The sequence below is a fragment of the Schistocerca americana genome, chromosome 2 (assembly GCF_021461395.2).
Source record: "Schistocerca americana isolate TAMUIC-IGC-003095 chromosome 2, iqSchAmer2.1, whole genome shotgun sequence".
Classification (NCBI taxonomy): Eukaryota; Metazoa; Arthropoda; class Insecta; order Orthoptera; family Acrididae; genus Schistocerca; species Schistocerca americana.
This window is the reverse complement of record NC_060120.1, coordinates 113928978-113944256: the sequence shown is the minus strand read 5'-3', so window position 1 is coordinate 113944256 and position 15279 is coordinate 113928978. Positions and strand designations below refer to the sequence as shown.

The 15279-nt window shown below is 37.7% G+C and overlaps 1 protein-coding gene across 1 annotated transcript in view; it reads right to left on the bottom strand.

Moving 5' to 3' along the window:
* The window catches only part of LOC124596263 (serpin B6-like), a 253035-nt gene that overhangs the window by 15931 nt on the left and 221825 nt on the right, over positions 1-15279 (bottom strand). The window contains exons 8-9 of the mRNA XM_047135338.1: positions 13883-14027; positions 4224-4293 (exon numbers count right to left, since the gene is read on the bottom strand). Of these exons, the coding sequence (XP_046991294.1) occupies positions 4248-4293; positions 13883-14027 (191 nt within the window). The 3' untranslated portion in view covers positions 4224-4247. The remainder of the gene's footprint in view (positions 1-4223; positions 4294-13882; positions 14028-15279) is intronic.

Here is a 15279-nt window from a genome sequence, read left to right as displayed (position 1 = left end):
CTGTCGATCTCATTTTTGAGACGTTTGAATTCCTTTTTGCCTGTTTCACTTACTGCATTTTTATATTTTCTCTTTTCATCAATTAAATTCAATATTTCTTCTGTTACCCAAGGATTTCTACTAGCCCTCGTCTTTTTACCTACTTGATCCTCTGCTGCCTTCACTACTTCATCCCTCAAAGCTACCCATTCTTCTTCTACTGTATTTATTTCCCCCATTCCTGTCAATTGCTCCCTTATGCTCTCCCTGAATCTCTGTACAACCTCTGGTTCTTTTAGTTTATCCAGGTCCCATCTCCTTAAAATCCCACCTTTTTGCAGTTTCTTCAGTTTTAATCTACAGGTCATAACCAATAGATTGTGGTCAGAGTCCACATCTGCCCCTGGAAATGTCTTACAATTTAAAACCTGGTTCCTAAATCTCTGTCTTACCATTATATAACCTATCTGATACCTTTTAGTATCTCCAGGGTTCTTCCATGTATTCAACCTTCTTTCATGATTCTTAAACCAAGTGTTAGTTATATTTATGTCGTGCTCTTGGCAAAATTCTACCAGGCGGCTTCCTCTTTCATTTCTGTCCCCCAATCCATATTCACCTACTATGTTTCCTTCTCTCCCTTTTCCTACACTCGAATTCCAGTCACCCATGACTAATAAATTTTCGTCTCCCTTCACAATCTGAATAATTTCTTTTATTTCATCATACATTTCTTCAATTTCTTCATCATCTGCAGAGCTAGTTGGCATATAAACTTGTACTACTGTAGTAGGTGTGGGCTTCGTATCTATCTTGGCCACAATAATGCGTTCACTATGCTGTTTGTAGTAGCTTACCCGCATTCCTATTTTCCTATTCATTATTAAACCTACTCCTGCATTACCCCTATTTGATTTTGTGTTTATAACCCTGTAGTCACCTGACCAGAAGTCTTGTTCCTCCTGCCACCGAACTTCACTAATTCCCACTATATCTAACTTCAACCTATCCATTTCCCTTTTTAAATTTTCTAACCTACCTGCCCTATTAAGGGATCTGACATTCCACGCTCCGATCCGTAGAACGCCAGTTTTCTTTCTCCTGATAACGACATCCTCTTGAGTAGTCCCCGCCCGGAGATCCGAATGGGGGACTATTTTACCTCCGGAATATTTTACCCAAGAGGACGCCATCATCATGTAATCATACAGTAAAGCTGCATGCCCTCGGGAAAAATTAAGGCTGTAGTTTCCCCTTCCTTTCAGCCGTTCGCAGTACCAGCACAGCAAGGCTGTTTTGGTTAGTGTTACAAGACCAGATCAGTCAATCATCCAAACTGTTGCCCCTGCAACTACTGAAAAGGCTGCTGCCCCTCTACAGGAACCACATGTTTGTCTGGCCTCTCAACAGATACCCCTCCGTTGTGGTTGCACCTACGGTACAGCTATCTGTATCGCTGAGGCATGCAAGCTTCCCCACCAACGGCAAGGTCGATGGTTCATTGGGGGGGGGGGGGGGGGGGGGGACAGTGAAGATAACCTGCAGAAACTTTTACATGTACAGGGATATTCAAAAGTAAGGAACAGATTTCAAACTTTTATTGCTACAAAAGACAGTAACACAATTCCAATGTCCCTGGAAAGACAACATTTCAAATTTTTATGCATTCAATGTGAGCAGCATGTGCTACGCAACAATATCAAAATGGTGGCTCATTTCCTGCCGCACATGAAGCAGCTGGTCTCTCATTACCAAATTCACATCTTCAACAAGGCGATGTCGCAGTCTTTCAAGGGTGTCAGGATAGGGGTGTTAAAAATGCGGTCTTCTACATAATTTCACAAATAAAAGTCACATGGTGTGCTCTGGAGACCTAGGAGGCCACTGGTGATGAAGTTTATCCCCTGCTCCTCCTCTTCCAATCCAACGTCCTGGAATGGTGTCATTCAGTAACGTAGGGCTGGCTCAGAAAAATTTCCTAAGCACAACTGCTGCTACCTGGATGACACCATTCCAGGATGCTGGATTGGAAGAGGAGAAGCAGAAGATGAACTCATTCCTGGTGGCCTGCCAGGTCTTCAGACCTCACTCCTTGTGACTTTTATCTGTGGGGTTACATAAAAGACCATGTTTTTATCCTCCCTATGCCTGACACACTTAAAAGTCTGTGACACCACAAGCTGTGATTTGGATAATGAGAGACCAGCTGCTTCATGTGTGGCAGGAAATGTGCCATCATTTTGATATTTGTCATGTAACACATGGTGCTTACATTGAATGCATAAAAATTTCGTGTCCGGCCACCCTGATTTAGGTTTTCCGTGATTTCCCTGAATCGCTCCATGCAAATGCCGGGATGGTTCCTTTGAAAGGGCACAGCCGACTTCCTTTGCCATCCTTCCATACTCCGATGAGACCAATGACCTCACTGTTTGGTCTCTTCCCCCAAACAACCCTACCCAACCCATAAAAATTTGAACTTGTCTCTTTCCAGGAATGTTGGCATTGTGTTTCTATCTTTTGTAGTTTGGAAGTAATAAAAGTCTGAAATCTGTCCCTACTTTTTGAATAGCCCTTTGTATTTAACATGGCAGCCAAGAACCTAAATATAGTCATATCCACTCAAAAAATCAAATGTATGACGACATCTGTGTAACCAATTACATGAAAATTGGAATTGGATGGAAAATATATTCAACAGGTAATGACATCGAAGTATCTTGGTATTGAGTTATCCAGCAGTGGAATTATCACAAAGGAAATTAGAGAACAAGTAATAAAAGCAAATAAAGTGTCAGGCTGTTTAAATGATACTGTTTGGAAAAACAAGCACACAGGAAAAGAGGCAAAAAAGCAAGAATATACGAAACAATAGCGAGACCAATTACTATGATGTACACAGCTGACACAAGGCCAGAAACATCATAAACATGAAGGTGTTTGGGAACCATGGAAATGAAAATTCTGCAAAGGATTATATGGTAGACACTGAAAGATAGAGAGAGAAGCAAAGGCGTTGGAAAAGGATGTAAAGTGGACTCCATTAATGAATGGGTACATAAGAGAAAGCATGAATGAAATGAACACATAGACAGGATGTACGGACAGAAGTTTGTGAAAATCATAAGAAGTAAATTACCAACTGGTAAAAGAAATATTGGGTGTCCAAAGCAAAATATGGTGTGACAACCTCAGGGTAGGCTATGGGATACTGAAAGAAATGGCCTTTAGCCTAGGAAGAAAGAGGGAAGAAGAAGTAGAAAAAGATACAAAACTGATTTTGTCACTGAATTTTCTGAATAAAATTTTCTGGAGTAAATCCTTCTCATATCTTTCCTGTTATTGAAATATTTTTCCATAACTAATGAATGGAATATTGAGCAGAACAAATATTTATCAGTGTAAGTAATAACACTTTTACATACACTGCATTTGTAAACACATTCATGAACTTGAAAAACCATTTTCTGCAGAAAACAACTTTCAGCTTACATGAAATTTACAAGAAAACTCTGTGAATCTTTTCCTTCTATGTGATGCAAGACATTGACTGTGGCAAAGACTGACTATGCCAAGTGCTCTTCACCGCTGGCAATATTTCATGGTCAACAGGTGTATGTCCCACCAAAAGCAATCACATCTTGCAGGCTGGTAGCGTCATAATTTATCTGCAGTGCCATTACAAAAATTGTCTGCAGTTGCCTTACACATGACAACTATGTCAAGATAATTATGTTGGGACTAGTAATTTACTGTGTCATTCAAACTACAACTGTCTTAAATGACTTCATACTGTACTTTAACTTTCCAGCAAACAGAAACCTGTTTTTTAAATCAGTTATTCAGATTGTATTCATTGTCTTCCTTCAGTTTATACTTTTAGATTATCCATAGACTATCATAATCTTTCCTATAATGAATAAAATATCACTATCCAGTCTCAAATTGTCACTCTTAGTACTCAGAGTTTACAAAAAATTGATGATGATCATTTTGAACATAAAACTATTGTTATTTTTGTCTAACTGAAATTTACATGGAAGAGCTATACCAACCTGTGTCAATTACAACCCCAGTAAGAATTTGAGGTGTTACAGAGACAGACAGTGTACTAACGTCTGCAGTTTTAAAAAAACTTGTTGCACATCTTGTATTGTAACTCATGCTATTATCACCAATCCCATTCATCTCTCATTTCATTTCCAGCATCTGATAATGGTTGAATCAGTACTCCAAATGCTTACCTCATGATCTTACAGGGACCCATGTCACAGATACTGACAGCTACTGGTAGGGCCCAGAACTTCTGGATTGCTGCAAAAGCAAAAGTTGGAGTCTGTCAACATTAAAGAATTCATGGATAAGTTACGTCAGTACTATAAATGGCAAGTGCTTGAGCACCCTAGAGCTTTTGTATCTTTAATTGTATTCTAGGATTACATCAATCATATTTAAAGCAAGCAGCCATATTGTAAGGAATTATACCTTCTAATAATTCCACAAAGACCATACGGTCAGGCATAAAGAAAAAGAGGGAAGGTGTAGACATGAAAAACAGTGGGGACATAACTATCAAGAAAAATTGGAAGAAAATCAGGGATGTTAAAGAGGTCAGTAATATTGTCACAAAAGAAGCTGAGTAGCACCATGGTGTAGTGGTTACGATGCTAAACTGTTGCATGGAGGGTTGTGGGTTCAAAACTTACGCAGACTGCAAAATTTTAATTTCTATATTTGGTTCCAGTACATTCTAGAAGTATCCACAAAAGCCAAGAATCATTGTACTGGAATGTTCTGTAGCTGTATATGTACTGTACGTGTTCTGGCCAGAGGCAGTTTGCTCCACGCTCTTGTATGTGTGAATGCTGAATAAACCCTCGTTAAGTGAAGTTAGTGCTCATCATTCATCTAATTACACTTTCTTCTATGTGACATTACTCTGGTGGAAATGCTGGGTATCAGACATTATCGACAACACAGTGGCTCCCATCAGGCCACAACAGAGCCGCCGTTTATGTGGTGAGAAACCCAAGTTCCAGCCATATTCAACAGATCACAATCTATCAGATACACAAGAAGAAGAGGATGTTACGATGACAGCAACTGTGTGCCACCACACAAGACATACTTCCAGGTTCTCTGGTGATGATGGCCAAGATCCAAACAATTGGCTGAAGGTATATGAGTGTATAGCCAAATTTAACCAATGGGATGACACCGTGTGTTTGGCTAACATATTTTTCTACTTGGAGGCCACTGCCAAGCAATGGTATGAGAACAATGAGGAGAAGTTCACAAGCTGGGAAGTATTCCAGGCAGCAAAGCGTAAGTATTTCAGCAACACACAATGACAGAAGTGCAAAGCTGAAGATAAATTAAAGTGCAGGACACAGCATCCAGGAGAAACTACAGCATCATATATTCAAGACGTCTTGGAGCTGTGTAAAATAGTGGATCCTAGAATGAAGGAGGAAGATGAGGTTGGACATATACCATACTAACCTGGATGCAAGTGAGTTTGTGATGGGCATATGTCTTGATTTATCCAAAGCTTTTGACGTCATTGACCATAATGCCCTACTGCAGAAGCTTGACCTATTAGGAATTAGAGGTATATCCAATGAGTGGCTCAGGACATACCTATGTGGTCGCAAAACATGGTTGAAGTGCAATATATTAACCATAACAAAATCAGCTACTACTATTCAGGATGTGAAAATGTGAAATATGGTGTCCCTCAAGGATCAGTAAAAGGACCCATTCTGTTTCTCCTCTATGTCAGTGATATAATGTACAACAAGTAGTGCCAAACTACCCTCCAATTTGCAGACGATACAAGCTTCCTTATTAGTGGTAAAACAGAAGAAAAACTAAAAGACTCCGCTATCCAAATAATGAACAGTGTAGAACAGTGTTTCAGCTATAACAAGTTAATTATAAACAAAGAAAAGACAGAAGCACTGAGCTCCTATAATCTAAATGGAAGACACCACCCAAACATGCAAATAGAACTAAGGGACAGAGTTCTTGAAAGTGTTGACAGCACAAACTTTCTGGGACTCTGGCTCCAGAACAACACAAAATGGGAGGTACACATTGAATATTTGCAAAGAAAACTAAGCAAAACCTGCTACATGATAAGGATCTTAAAAACTTGTTGCAGCAAAGCCAGCCTGTTGAATGTATACTAATCCTATGTGCATTCTGTAATTAAAAATGGCATAATCCTCTGGGGCAATGCAACAACAAATATTAAACTTTTCAGGATGCAAAAGAGGATATGAAGAATTATTGAAGGGGTGAACAATACGAAATCATGCAGACCCATATTCAAAAAACTGTCAGTTCTTCCTCTTCCTTGCATTTTTATCTATGAAAAATCAGCTTTCATCAAACAATATATTGATAGACACCCATATGTCTTCTTAAAAAATGAAGATATACATGCATACAATTCCAGGCAAATATCTCACCTTCACATGAAACAGAGGAGAACATCATTGCACCAAAAAGGCACTCTACGTATTGAGATAAAAATTTACAATAATCTTCCTAACCATATTAAATCAGAAAGTAATTTCAGTAGTTTTAAGGCTGAACTAAAGGCATATCTAGCTGAACATTGCTTTTACAGTCTGACAGAGTATCTAGAAAACATACAGCAAAAATAAAGATGCATTATGAATATTCTACTTTGTATGTTGCCTCTAATGTTTGTTGTATATGAGATTATTTGCTAAATTACTTCAATATCTAGTCCTTAGGAATGCAATACAAACCGTATTTTATCTTGTAAAGACCTAACCATGTCCAATATCCTTGTATACATTCTATACATGTAGGATTTGAAGGACTAAATAAATAAATAAATAAATGAAGGATGTTGCTGAGGACATGTATCAAGCCCTTCTCCTGAAGGAGGTTTCTACAGCAGATGACTTCATAAAATGGTGCCAGTATATCGAGACAATGCATCAAAAGAGAATTAGATGGAAGAACTTTGAATGGCTTCCAAACATAGTATCGATGTCTGTGATGGAGGAAGCAACTGATTTCACAAGTGTTCTTCGTCAGATAGTGAGAGAGGAAGTTCAGAAGGCACTTGGTTTGCAGAGCGAGCAAAAAACCAAGACGCTTCAAGAGGTCATAAGGGAGGAAGTGGAACAGACATTGAACCCAATCTCTTGTCCTTCATTCCCTTTAAAATGGTGAAAAAGTTGAGACCCTGGCGGAGTTAGATTCCTACAATGCCGCATGAGGTACCTGTTTGGGCACCCAATAAGGCTGACATCTGGAAGGACCCAGGATAACCAACCAGTATGTTTCCACTGTGGATGACTGGGACAAGTGGTGCACTATTGTCGAGAAAGGTGGCGGATATGTGACGACATTCATGCTATAAGACAGCAGACCAATCTTAACCAATGCCAACTCCGTGACGACAAAGACGAACGAGAAGGTGTGGGTGCAGGACAATGTAGGTCACCATCATCACAAGCTGTCCGCTGGAGAGGACGCTCCCCAACACACTGATCAAGGTCTCCATCACCATTTAGAAGCTGCAGCCAATCACCTAGCTGCCACAACCTGGAAAACTAAAGGTCGCAAACTTCCTTGGAGGTGAAGCCACTGATGAGAAATATTCTCTGTCATCAGTCACTACAAAAATGATGGAAACTACATTGATATCCTCATGGATGGCCAACCAGCCCAAGCTCTTGTGCACTCTGGAGCATCATATTCAGTCATTTAAGAGAAGTACTGTCATCAGTTGCAGAAAACCGTGTTTGTCGACAACAAAACTTCTCTGATGAAGGTGGCAAACGGGAAGTATGTAAAACCTACAGGAAGGTGTACCATTCATGTGGGTATATGTGGCCATACGCAGCCCTTAGAATTCCTTGTCTTACAAGAGTTAAGTGTGATAAAGTATGATAAAGTGGATGAAGGTCTTTTACTTTTGTTTATGCAGGAAAGAGAAAGGGGAACTCCTTTGCCTGGAGCACTGGTTCAGGAGAAGGCTGTTTACCTGAACAAGTTAATGAATGGTGATCAGTCTTTTAGTACGAGTATGGGTTGGATGGACAGATTCAAAAAATGTCATGGAATCTGGCAGATAACAATTACTGGAGAGCTTTCTTCTGACTGTGATGCAGTGAAGAAATACTTGGGTGAGTTTGAAAAAATGGTAAGAGAGGGAAAGTATTCTCCCCAACAAATTTATAACACTGATGAGACTGGCCTTAATTTTAGGGCATTGTGAACAAAAAGCCCGGCATCAAGAGCAGAAGACCGTGCTCCTGGTTTTAAAATGTGCAAAGATCGTGACTTTATTAGTGTACAGCAAGGCTGCTGGTAATCACAAGCAGCCTTTAATGCTGATGGGCAAATCTGCTAGGCCCAGAGCTTTTAAAAACTGCAACATGAAGTCCCTACCTGTATATTATCGCAACCAGAAAAAAGCATGGATGGATGGTAAGCTGTTCAAGGAATGGTTTCATGGCCAGCGTGCTCCCTCTGTTCAATGGTTTTCTTAAAATAAGTTGTCTCCCCATGCAATCCTTTTGATTGGTAATGCACCATCTCACCCCAGCTCTGAGGAATTATGTGATAGAGAAATTGTGGCGAAGTTTTTGCTGCTGAATGTTATACCACTTCTACAGCTGATGGACCAGGATATACTGCAAACATTGAAAATGATTTACAGAAAACAATTTTTAACAATGCTAATCCAAGATGATAGCATTCCTTTAGTGGACAAAATAAAAAAGACTAATGTGAGGAATGTTGTTTATTGGGCTGCTGAGGCATGGCAGAATATTTCAGAAAATACTCTGAGAAAATCGTGGAGAAAACTGTGGACCTCTCTTGAATTTCAGGACAACCTAGTTGAAAATGAAGAGGAAAATCAACTACAAATGATACAGACAATCACTGTATGTGAAAAAGCTAGTGAAGGAGACGTAGATGAGTGGATGGCAGCGGTTGGGGTATGTGTGGAGAACCTTACTGCTGGTGCCACTCAGTGATGCAGCAGAAGCCCTTGACCTCTCACTACGTTATTTGGAGCAACAGTCAACTGCTACACCTGCTGATTTGACATTTATGAGACGATGGTGCAACTATGCATCTTATCACAGACTGTCTTCATTACGTTAAAAAACAATGACTGGCTTTTTGTCATCTAAAAAGTAGGGATAAAATGTCCATTGTATTTTAGTAAGTTTGACAGCTTTTCTTTCGTTGTTATGCATTGTTTAAATCTAATGTTTTCTTGCCAATTTTTCTAATACAGGTTTACTGTACTGCGCAAATTAAAATAGTGTGTATGTACAGCAGTGAACTGCACAGTTTTCCATACTTAATCTAACATTTTTCATTTTCAGATTAACCGAACATTCGGAGAAGAGACTCTTGGTTTGAAAGGACAAGGCTGAATTTGGAGGTCATCATCATACTGACTTATCATTTTTGTTGCAAATCATCTGAATGTTTTGCCATGCATGAACCTGTGCATTTTGTGGTGCTATTGTGGACCATTTGATTTTTGTCAGACGTTTTATGAGGAGTTTATTAAGTATATGGGTTCATTGGGAGGGGGGTTAGAGTTCAAGTTGAAGAGTGGAAGAGAGCATGATGTTGTTCAGCTCTCAGTTTTTGAGGGCAGTAAGTTCTGGGGGGGATGGGAGGGGGGTAGATAGTGCAGATGTCAGTTTTAGGCAGTGCCAAACTGTACTAAATTGGTTCTAATTTCTTTGACAAGAGAGTATGTCTAAGAGGATTCTGACAGTTTTTTTTGTTGAAAGTGGCTGGGCTGTAGGCGGGACAAACATTTGCTAATTAACCACAATATTCAGATTATGTGGAGGGCTTTACTAATACTTCTCAGGGGCTGTAAAATCTGTTATTGGGAGGGGTAATATGAGATACTCTATTCTTTTGTTGGTTTAGTGCAGTATTTTATTTGCAATTTTTTTAACCTTTCAGTCTATTGGAATCGCATGCTTGGTTAGATCCATTGTTGTAATGGCTCTACTTTTCTTATGTTTTTAGTTGTTGTTTAGCATATGTAATATAATCAAAAATTTTTGATGCTGTGTTTTCTTAGTTTCCATTATTTTAATTTTGGTGTGCAAGAGACTTTTTTAAAGAAACCAACAAGAATTTCGAGATGCTATGCAATAGCGCTCATAATAAGAAGGAGACGACAGAGAAGTGGGAAGTCAAAACAATGACGACCAGTAGCAATGCTGTGTCACAGGTCATGGTAAACAGCCATGAGGAAACACCTGTGGATGATGCAGAGAAATAGGAATGAACTGCTGAGAAAAAGTGATGAGATGTCACCCAGTTCCCAAGCACGCATTACCAAAAGACCAACACACCTTTGATCTTGTTATCCATGATAATGAAAATGTGCAATGAGGGAGGAAATTGCCCAGAACTCCACACATGGGTACAAGGTGCACATCAGCACTTGTGGGAGTATGCTGATGAACTCATCTATAAATTATGACTGGAAAAGAAAAAAATCGATTGGGAGCGTCATGAAAACAGACAAAATTTTAAAAACTGGGCAAATGGAAAGAGGAAGTCAATAGAGAGACTGTAATAAAGTAATGCAAAAGATGGCAGTAAAAGTTGATCAGAGCAGTTTGGTGAAAAATGAAAGCACAAAAAGCGAAATAAATACATATAAGAAATGTAAGTGAAGGTTGGAAAGAAAATAGCTGTCAAATTTGCAAATAAATCCATGAAAGGCTATTGGGAGAAGGTCCTGCAGTGTGGTGAAGTGTTAACAAATTCCTATATGCAAATTCATAAATAATAATGGACTGATCTACATGCATGTAAATCAGTACTAGAAAAGATGTAGAGGCAAGATCTTTGTTAATACAGGTGGTACAGATAAATAAACAAGAGGACTAGCACAAAAGATTGAAAACAGATTCCTTCACTTCACATATGGTAAGTGCCTCCTACCCTGGGTTTCTGTGCAACTTTTCCAAACTATACCCTGTTTCCTAAATCTCACCAGTCCTTTTCCTTCATCCCTCTTCCTTACCTTTCAACAGTTCTGTCAGAAGAAGGAGCCACTCACACTGAAACCTTGAAAACTTAATACTTTTTATATGTGTGTTCTCATACTGCTGCTTGGTGAGTAACTTTTTATCTATCCAATTACTTTACTGTATGCATGGTTTTTCCATTGTTGTGTTAGATTTTAGTTTGCCCTTGCCCAAAACCCCCACTTTTCCAAGGTAGTCCCATTAGATTAAATATTTATTATTACGAATAATAGCCAGCCGGTGTGGCCGTGCGGTTCTAGCCGCTTCAGTCTGGAACCATGTGACTGCTGCGGTCGCAGGTTCGAATCCTGCCTTGGGCATGGATGTGTGTGGTGTCCTTAGGTTAGTTAGGTTTAAGTAGTTCTAAGTTCTAGGGGACTGATGACCACAGATGTTAAATCTCATAGTGCTCAGAGCCGATTTGAACCCTTTGCATTACGAATAATGTCGTGAGATTACAATGCGGAATACTGGGATTACAGTAGATGTCAGAGGCTGTCTGTGGCTGTTTTAGTTACTTGTGTAAGCTATGATTTTAATTTATTTCATGTATGGTATTTCCATTTCTTTTATGAAAATCGTATCTAGTTTGTGATATAATTCATGGTTCAGTAATTACTCACACAAACTATTGTAATTTGTAGTATGTATGTGTGTTAGCTTTTATTTCTATAGTATATTCATTTGTTTGTGAATAATTACTGTTGTTTTGAAAAAACTCAGTGTAACATTGTGTTGAAATTTTGTCTGTGTGTAGCATTTTTGGGTCAATTATGACATCACTGGTCAAACCTGACAAGTAGAATCATATGCTGCAATTTATTAGATGCTCTGAATAACTGAATGTCATTAATATACGTTAATGATTTACTGCTCTATATTCATGAAGATGCAAAGCTAGTTCTGTTTGCTGATGATACAAGTATATTAATCACACTCAACAAACAAGAATTAGCTGGGGAAATTGTGAATATGTCTTTCAGAAAATTATTAAGTGAGTCTCTGCACATGGATTGTCATTCAATTTGGATAAAACTGTATATTCACTTCTGCACAAGAAATGGCACAACACCATTAATAAGCATGGACTCTGTAGCTAAGGCACAACATTCCAAATTTTTGGCTGTTACACCAATGAGAGACTGAATTGGAGAAACACATTGGTGATCTGCTGAAATGTCTGAGTCCAACTATGTATGCTATTAGCATTACTGCAAATTTTGGCAATAACCTTATAAATATATTAGCTTACTATGCCTATTTTAATTCACTGTTTTCAGTTAATTCATCATTAAGGAAACAAGTATTCATGGCACGTAATCAGAATAATAGCTGGAGGCCTGCCACGGTCATTTTGCAGGCAAGGAACTAGGGATATTCACAGTAACTTCACAATGTATATATTCACTTATTAAATTTGTTATTAATAACCCATCTCAATTCAAAAGCAATATCAATGTGCATAGCTGCAATACACTTGGAGAAAGGCTAATCTTAACTATTTTGGGTTAAATCTAACATTGGCACAGAAAGGGCTGAATTATGCTGCCACTAAAATCTTTCATCACTTATCAAATAGCATCAAAAGTCAGACAGACAGCCAACCAGCACTGAAAAACAAATTAAAAGAATTTCTGAATGACAACTCCTTCTGCTCAGTAGATGAATTTTGAGATATAAATTAGTAATCTTTTTATTAAACTGATAGTTTCCACTTCATTGTGAAGTGCTGTTTTCATGATATATGCAACAAGTATTAATCTAATCTAATTCATGACTTTCTTTAAACATTCCTGAAATTAAATAACAAAATTCACCTGGAAAAAAAAAAAAAAAAAAAAAAAAAAAAGCAGTATTGCTCACAGATGCATATGGTAGACTCTCAGATTATGCAACTGTAAACATACAAGTTACTTCCAGTGCAAATAGATTAATTAAGATTAAGTTACATTCATTTAATGAGTTCAACAATTAGTGAACACTTTACAAACTGTGTTTTAGCCAAAAAGAAAAACAATCATCACATAAAAGCTGGTAACAGAGCAGCATAGATTTTTTATCTGGATCTACCTTAGCCAAAACTTGCGTATTGTTTATTCACAGGGAAAACCACATTTGTGCCAGGGAAGGTCTGTAATTAATATTTTGCTGCTGATCATTATGGAAAGTTTATTTTATATGTTGTCAAATGAATTATTGTTTTATCATGCACCTATAATCAAGTGGGTGTAAGACATTTCCTGAGTGTTGCAGTGGGCTGGCTACAGCAACTTCGCACACCTGCACCTGTCTCAACCAGTCACATGAAATGACTTTGTAAACATCTCTCAGCAATGCCTCAGTGTTGTCACAGCTCTACAGATGGCTATTATTTCCATCTACAGTCATATGCCCTTAGCAGTGCTGCTAGTTGTCAGGGATCTTCTTATGCTGACTTGACTATAGTGGAGCACTTATAATTAATACTAGATACCAGTAATAAGAAAGATACAATTTGTGCTGTACTGGAAAAGAGATTGAATTTCAGCATGATGACAAATCCTGGCTGAATAAAGACCATAAATAGGGGCAGTCATTTTTCAATCAGGAGTCAGTCTGATACTAGGAATCAGTGTACTAGGTCAAAAGCACTTCTATGTGTGATTCTGTGAATAAGTGGCCCCTGTCATCGTTTCCTGCATGACTATCTACTGTACAGTGCTCTTCTATTAAAAAAAATGGTAATCTATTCTTGCATGCACAACTATATGGAAAATAGTGTATTTTAATGTGAGCAAGAAAATATAAATGTGAATATTATGTTAAAGCAAAGGAAACAGCAGAAAATACCTTACCTTGATTCTACATCCTGAACTCTTCCAATAAAAAGGATAGCTTTGTTAACAATACTTATGAGCAGAAACAGGAATGGATGATCAGCTTTGAACACAACTGGGCGAGGTATAGTTGTTCGCAGAGACGTTGCAACCATGTCAGCACCTAAAAAGGATGGTTTCTCATACATTTCTGATATCACTCTGTTTAAATCATCAAAATTTTGAAAAGAACTTCAGATAAGATTTATCTTTTATCACTAAACAATACAAAGTAAATATTAGAAGCCAAGAAATATAGTGTGGTATATAAGACATTGAAGTTATATTTGGCAGGAGGAGAGTTGAAATCACCATATTCCTACCCAATGTCGCACCCAGGAATTCTCATATGGGCGGTAAGGAGGAGGGGGGATCAAGTCATGAATGCTGCAAAAGAAGTAGGAGTCAAGACACAAAGCACAATTTCTTACAAAATATAACTTAAAACTACTGGAAAATTGAGTTTATTAATAATCAATACTATTAGTACTACAAATTTATAGTATGTTTCTTCTCTACAGTCTCTCAGCCACTGTTGGAATCACTTCTTGTAAGTTGAAAAGCAATTCTGACAAATGAGGTCCTTAATGGATGAGTCAACTTTTTGAAAGCTTTTATTCAGTTATGAAGCTCAAGATTCCAAAAATTGCTCCCTGCAGCCATTCACCCTAGTAGGCCCTCATTTGTGTGTAATTGACCAAAATAAATAAATAAAATAAAAACAAATAAATAAATGATAAATGGAATTATACATGGTGTCCTGAGGTCCGAACTTCAGGTTCTGAAGTTTCTGGGTTGAGTTTCATCAGGTGTTTTAACGTTTTTTTTTTGTTTTTTTTTTTAAAATTCTATATAATTTTTTATGTCTATTCCTTTGTAATATCATTTTAATTATCATATGAACTTTTTCATTTGTTCTCACTTTTTTCACTCAGAATTTAATTATACTTACCTATTACAGTATTTAAATATTTGAAATTATGATTTATCATATAAAAAACAAAGACGGAATAATCTATTTGTATTGGAAATGCAAAGGTGTCAAAAAAACATTTTTCGTTGCAAGATGTGCATTCTTTGTGATGGTAATTGTCATACAAATGTTTAAAACATATCCTAAATTCCTGTTCCACTCCTGAAAAAATGATGCAGATGAAGATTTAAACAAAAGGAGGGATCATAAGTAAAATGAAATTCAGGAAAAATGAGGAACGGATGTAATGAACAAATGGATGAAAAAATAGCATGATAAAATGAAAAACATTAAATTGAAGTTAATACATAAAATTAATTAAAAATCACATGAACAAAGATTTGAAGGGGAAAAAGAAGGACAGGAAGAAAAAGGAGAGCAAATGAAGAAGGTGATATGACAA